The sequence below is a fragment of the Vombatus ursinus genome, unplaced genomic scaffold (assembly GCF_900497805.2).
Source record: "Vombatus ursinus unplaced genomic scaffold, bare-nosed wombat genome assembly UNPS02014810.1, whole genome shotgun sequence".
Classification (NCBI taxonomy): domain Eukaryota; kingdom Metazoa; phylum Chordata; class Mammalia; order Diprotodontia; family Vombatidae; genus Vombatus; species Vombatus ursinus.
This window is the reverse complement of record NW_020954588.1, coordinates 50543934-50551071: the sequence shown is the minus strand read 5'-3', so window position 1 is coordinate 50551071 and position 7138 is coordinate 50543934. Positions and strand designations below refer to the sequence as shown.

Here is a 7138-nt window from a genome sequence, read left to right as displayed (position 1 = left end):
GAGAGAGAGAGAGAGAGAGAGAGAGAGAGAGAGAAGGAGAGAGGGAGAGAGAGAGAGAGAGGTCTGTTGCAGGCAGGAGAAGGCGTGACCTGAATGGAGAATGCCAGCCAACTCCCCAGACACACACAGGGCTCTCAGAACAAAGATAAGACAGAGAGTGGAGCCCAGGAGAGCCAGCCCCAGAACTGACACTAGGAAAGAGATCCTGCCAAAATAAGGTGTGGGGTGGAATTCAAAGAGCAGCCAAGGCAGAAACATGAGGTGAGTACCAGGGGTCCCCAGAACTACTAGGCGAGGGGGATGGCAGTCCCCTCTCCTCTCAGGGACAAGATCTCGGAGTGGCCAGGGCTGCCTGGAGGGGCCCCTCCGACCAGTCCCGTTCCGGATCTGCAGCAAGTCTTTCTCTCACCGTGCTCAGCAGGCTGGCTGGTCTCTCCCCATGCATTGGGCTGTCTGGTCTGTCCTTCTGGTTCTTGCTGGAATGGCCAGTGTGTCTGGAGCTCGCCCTGCTACTTGGAAAGATGCAGCTTTCCACTGGACACTTTTTCTGGGCTCCCACCTGGAAGCCCCAAACTCTTATAACACCCCTCCCACACACACACACCCAAAACCACATACACCCCCTCCAGCTAACCCTGGGTACTATCTTGAGGAGAAGGTGCCTTCTTTTTTATCAGTTGGGATCTTTGCTGCGCTTCCTCCTCTGAAGTAAGCAGGCATTTGGCTCTCTTGATACGGTTGGGGGTGGGGGGGAGCAAGTGGAGGGGGCTGCTTGTTGCTCTGTGTGTGCATGTGTGTGTGTGTGTGTGTTGGGTGTTTATTTGTTTGGAACAGAAAAGAAGACCATTTTCCCACTGCCAGGTTCTTGTGGTTTCCCAAGTCTTCAGAAGTTTGCCAGTTAAACCTCAATTTGGAAAAATAAAACCTGTCACCATGGTACATACAGTGCCCTATAAGTCACTGCCTGGGCAACTGGAATCAGCCAAATGCAGCAAGCACCTTTTAAATGGAGGATGCCCAGAGCAGGGAGAGAGTCCTGGGACCCACAAGAAAGAGCAGAAATCTCCAGGCTGGTTCCCTGACCTTGGACTAAACCTAACGGCTCTGGAGCGCTCTCCCCCAAGGTAGACCAGAGCACTCCCACTTAGGGGCGCTCCTAATAAGTCACACGTCTCATAACTCAAGCACCCTCAGTATTTTTCTAACAGTTTTGGATGCTGTTTTAACAACCACCCCTAAAAAAATTCCACAGAAATGCAGCAAATCCCCGAACATTCTCGTCCCCTCCTCCTTCCCCAACTGATTTTCCTTTCATTTCAGAGAGGCTTTAGAGGACAGTGGACTTGGAGATAGAATGACCTTGGACTTGCTTGGTTCCAGTCCCATCCTGGGCACTAACTGTGGGTTTCCGGGCAAATCACTGCTCTCTGCTTCAGGTCCTTATTATAAAATGATGATCAAAGGTTCAGAGCCAAAAGGAACCTCAGTGGTTGCCTAGTTCATTCCTATCATTTTATAGATGAAGGAACTGAGACCCAGCAAAGCAACTTGTTCAATGACACAGTTAGGACCACAGATTTATATCTGGAAGGGACCTGGCACAACTCCACATTACAGAGAAGGAAACTGAGGCACAGAGAGCAGAAATGACTGACCCAAAGTCACAATGACAAAGTCTGGATTTGAACTCTGGTTCTAGTTAAATGTTCTTTGCAGACCTCCTACTTCCCTGATAATGGCTGTGGCAACTCTCTCACAGGGTTATGGGGGTTCCAGTGATATAATCTGTGCAGAGGACTTTACAATCTTAAATCAGTGGGACCTATTACTCACGAAGTGAGTCTATGGGGACAGAGAGCCAAGCTCAAAGCCAGGAAGACCAAGGTTCAAATCCCACCTTGGACACATGCAGGCTAGGTGTCCCTGGGTAGCTTCTGTATGTAACTTCTCAATGCTCACCTAGACGTCTCTCTTAATACTGTAAATTGTAGAGAAGTCACCAACCTGCAGTGGTAGGAAGAATTTCTTCACCAAAAGTTCCCCATCCCGATGAATTGACAAGTCTGTTTCAAATACGTGGTATATAATATTATTAATTTCTACTGTGCTTGGGTCAATCGGCTCCTCATTCACTGTGGAGAAGTTAGGCACAGAGCGCAATTAGGGTTAGGGTTAGACAGAGATTCATCAGCATTTCACATTTCTAGAGTACTTTTTGGCATTTGAACTTCCCAGTGACAACTCCCTCTACCAATGCAGGTCAGCACTTGTTTTCAGCTTAAAGTCACGGAGGTCGGTTCAGTTGAAGCCCTTTTAGGTTTACAACATGCTTTCCTCACCACAGTTTACAGATGGGGAAACCAAGGCTCAAAGCCTCAGACCCAAGAGCTCAAGCTAGAAGGAGGCTCAGGGTCCGCTGGGTCCAGCCCCTCCAGTTCATAGTTGAGGAAACTGAAGCCCAGAGAGTAAGCTCAGAGGTGAAGCCAGGTTCCCCCTATCCTCTCACTTTTCACTTTTTGATGCTGCTGGGCATTCTCTCTCACAGTCCCCTAGGCATGGATGCTCTATCTCCTCAGCTCTGACTATTGACTTTCCTGGTTTCTGCTAGGTCCCAAGTAAAACTCCACCTTCTACAGGAAATCTTCCCTAATGCTATTAATTCCAGTGCTTCCTTCTGTTAATTTTTTCCTATTCATCTTGTCTATAGCTTGTCTTTTGTATATTTATTTGCATGTGGTCTCCCCCAATTAGATTGTAAGCTCCTTGAGTATAGGGACTGGCTTTTGCTTCTTTTTGTATCTTTTGCTTAGCACAATGACTGGCTCATAGTAGGTGCTTGATAAATGTTTATTGATTGGTTGGTTTCCTCTGAGTTACCCTGGTTGGGCAAGCAGCTGTGACAGAGGCAGGATCTGAACCCAAATCTCTCCTGACTCTAGGTCCGGAAGTCCTTCTCCAAGCTCCAGAATGCCTCACTGGGAAGCAGCAACCTTTCAGCTCAGGATACTAAGGATAGAAGAGAATAATGTCCCTTAGGTTAATTAGCTTTCTAGGTTTGATGCCATTGGAATCACAAAAGGGAGCCATAAATCTGTCCCTCTGGCCTTTTCTACAGGATGAATCTGTTTTTTGTATGTAAAAGTAAACAAAATCTAAGAACCTCAAAGACAGGAACTGTTTTTGGTTTTGTTTTTTGTCTTTGTATCCCGGAAGACTAGCAATGCGCCTTGTATATAGTGGGTGCTTAATAAGTGCTTGTTGAATTGATCTTGACTGGATTGTAATGAATTCTGGTCTATTCAAAGTCAAAACAAAATCAAATGAAAAGTGAAATGCTCCTAGCCAAAGGTCTATCCACAAGCCAATGGATTAGATGGCAGAGCACTGGCACTCCTATTTTGTCCATCTTCCTTTTTTGCAAAGTCACATACCTGATCCTGCCCATGGGGAGACAAGAATGACCCTGGTTACTTTCATTTATATGGCGCTTCTGTAATCACATGTCATCCCATCTGAATCCTCCAAACAGCCCTGCGAAGCCCACAGAAAGGGTATGGCAGCTCTGGCTTACTGGTTTCTACACAGAGCAGGTTACCTGCATGGTAATGCAGCAGCTCGGTGGCACAGTGAATAGAGTACTGACCTGAGGCTCAGGAAGTGTGAGTTCAAATCCTGTCTCAGATATTTGCTAACTGTGTGACCCTGGGAAAACTCAACCATGGCTTGCCTCAGTTTCCCTATCTGTAAAATAGGAGTAATAATAATACATACCCTGAAGAGTTGTTGTATGGAAAAAAAATGAGATAATATGTGTAAAGTGCCTTGCAAACCTTCAAGTGCTACAAAAATGCTAGTTATTATTATCAATTGTATTGGGCAAGTCACTTAAGTGTTCTGAGCCTCATTCCTCATCAGCAAAACAGGTCTAGGGTTAAGCATGACCTAGGGAATCAAAGGCTGACCTTGGAGTCATTAAGACCTGGGTTTGAGCCCCATCTCTGACACTCACTGGCTAGGTGACCTTAGGCAAGTCACATTCTCTCTGGGCTGTGGGTCGACCTCTGAGACTGTAAGTTGGAGAGCTGCAGTGGTAGAGGACCTTTCCACACCAGGAGTTTCCCATCCAGAGGAACTCACTGGTCTGGACAGTTTTTCTTTTTTAAATGGGAATTATAGAAGCACTAGCTTCTACCTGAGGCTTTGCCAGGTCTCTGCCATTGCTGTCCCTTCTCCTCCAAGGTTATCTTGTATCTACTTTGTATGGGTAGTGTCTATGTCTATGGAGAAGCACATATTATCTCCCCCTGTTAGAATGGAAGCTCCTTGAGGGCAGGTACTGTTTCATTGTTGTCTTTGTAACCCCACCACCCAGGACACTTACTGGCACACAGTAGGCATTTAATAAATGTTGACTAATAGATTACTCACAATATTATCATATAAAAAAAATCAAAGGGCTGTTATTAGCTGCATTTTGTAAGTAAGGAAATTGAGATTAAATGACTGAGTGAAAGTGATATAAATTTTAAAATAGTGAGTATAAGAATGAAGCCCAGAGTTTTCTAGTCCCCCCCCCCTTTCTTTTGCTAATGGCTGATCTTCCCTTCCTTGGGAATAAGGGGAAGAGGGATTTTCAACCTAACCTCACCTCCCCAATTTCTCACTACCACAGAGCCTCACCTTCTCTTCTGATGGAAGGAGATCATTTCCTGGGTGTCTGGACCATGACCCTTATATTCCTCTCCAAAGACTCTGGGCGGGTTTTCTCTTTTGCTAATAGAGAACAACTGCTAGAGACTGGAGAGACAATGTCTTGACCAATGAGCTAAGATATTTGAGGACAGGGAGAAGGCTGGTGGTGAATTATTTACAATCCTCAGTCTGTAACTTAAAGCAATTTTCAAAGTGTGCACCATGGCTTGTCCTATGTATGAGGGGACATTGACTTAGAACCTTTAAAATCATTACGAGGATGTAGAGCTGAGGGGGTGGGAGGGGCAGACACAGAGTGTCATGTAAATCAGTATCTTCCCAATCACTCCACCAAATGGGCTGGGGAAATCAAAGTCCTGTGACATGGCTTGGAAAAAGAGCAATGGAGAAAGTGGACCTTTCACCCTTGTGCAATCTGGGGCATACTACTGAAGGCAATATTGGTCCTTGAGCCAAACAAGAATGTAGGACAGATAATGAGGAAGAAGATGATGTTGAAGACTCATCCATAAAGGTGTTCCCCATTATGAGTCATCAGAGGCAATGTGGTACAATGGGTAGTACTCTGGCCTTAAAGTCATGAAGACCTGGGTTCAAATTCCACCTCTGACACTTACTGATTGTGTGATCCTGGGCAAGTCACTTAAAATCTCTGTCTCATTATTTGTAAAATGTAGTACCTCAGGTTGTTGGGAGTCTCAAATGAGATACTGTACACAAAGTACTTTACAAACTTGAAAAGGCTATATATTGTCATCAGAGGGTCCAAACACTGAGTTTTTCTAGGTGTTGTAGGGGATGAAGGAGCAGCACCAGAATGTTGCTTATGATATGAGCAAGAGGCTGGAGCACTGTCCTTAAAGATTCTGGACACAGCCAGATGTGCTTGGACATGTAACTTTCTTCCTCTGTTCCTCCAGGATCCTCTCTCAAAGATGTGCTCTAGATTGTTGATATTCTATGATCCTATTAGAGACTGTGGTTCTAGAGCTGGAAGGCACCTCGAGTCCAACTAATCTAGCCCCCTCATTTTACAGAGCAGGGTCACACAGGTAAGTAAGAACAGGAAAGATTTGGATCAAAGCCATTGCCCTTTCTAACGTATCATGTTACCTCTCTTGGAGACTGATTTGTTGGTTAAATGCCTCCTTTTTCATCTTCTCCCCAAAAACTCAATTCCAAAAATATTTGTTAAGAACTTACTAAATGCAATGCACCATGCTAGCACTGGGGATACAAATGCAAAAAGCATAATTCCCCATCTTCAAGGAGCTTCCATTCTCCTGAGAGATACAATATGAATGCAGATAAATATAATGCAAAGTAATAAAAAGCAATTTAATTTTTAAAATTTTTAAATCTTTAGAACTTTTCATTTTTTGGCCAAAAACAGACACTGATTAAGGCAATTCAACTATAGTCTTTCTTTTTTTAACATTTATTTTTTAAATTTTGAGTTCCAAATTCTTTCTCTTCCTCCCACTCCTCCTCCACACATGGAGAAGGCAAGCAATATGATATCCATTATACATGTTAAGTCACGCAAAACATATTTCCATATTAACCATGTTGCAAGAAAAAAAAGAAAGTTAAAAAATATGCTTCAAGCTGCACTCAGAGTTCATCAGCTCTCTCCCACTGGAGGTGGGTAGCATTTTTCCTCATGAGTCCTTCGCAGTGATCAGAGTAGCCCGGGCTTTCACGGTTAATCGTGATTACAATGTTGCTGTTACTGTGTATGGTGCTTTCCTAGTTCTGCTCACTTTACTTTGCAACAGCTCCCACAAATCTGCCCTGGTTCTTCTAAAAGCATCCTGCTCATCATTTCTTATAGAACAACAGAATTCCATCACAATCATATACCACAACTTGTTCAGCCATTCCCCAATGGATGGGCATCCCCTCAATTTCTAATTCTTTGCTATCACAAAAAAGAGCTACTATAAATATCTTTGTAGATATGGTTCCTTTTCCCTTTTCTTTGATCTCTTTGGAATACAGACCTAGTAGTAGCAATGTTGGGTCAAAGGGTACGCACAGTTTTATCACCCTTCAGGTCTAGTTCCACAATATTCTCCAGAATGGTAGGACTAGTTCACAACTCCACCAAGACTGCATTAGTGTACCTGTTTTTTCCACAACCCCTCCAGCATTTGTCATTTTCCTTTTCTTTCATGTTAGCCAATATGATAGGTGTGAGGTGGTACTTCAGGGTTGTTTTCATCTGAATTTCTCTAATTAATAGTGATCTAGAGCATTTTTTCATATGACTATAGATAGCTTTGATTTCTTCTGAGAACTGCCTGTACAAATCCTTTGGCCATTTATCAATCGTCGTTGTCCAGTCATTTTTCAGTCATGTCAAAACCCCCATTTGGGGTTTTCTTGGCAAAGATACTGGAGTGGTTTGCCATTTCCTTCTCCA

At 44.0% G+C, this 7138-nt stretch overlaps 1 protein-coding gene across 5 annotated transcripts in view; it reads left to right on the top strand.

Annotated features, from left to right (window-relative positions):
* Positions 1 to 48: 48 nt before the first annotated feature.
* The window catches only part of LOC114053193 (mannan-binding lectin serine protease 1-like), a 97704-nt gene continuing 90614 nt past the window's right edge, over positions 49 to 7138 (top strand). For all 5 annotated transcript variants that reach the window (XM_027876098.1, XM_027876097.1, XM_027876099.1 and 2 more), the window contains exon 1: positions 49 to 261. In XM_027876098.1, coding sequence (XP_027731899.1) covers positions 257 to 261 — 5 coding nt within the window. In that variant the 5' untranslated portion in view covers positions 49 to 256. The remainder of the gene's footprint in view (positions 262 to 7138) is intronic.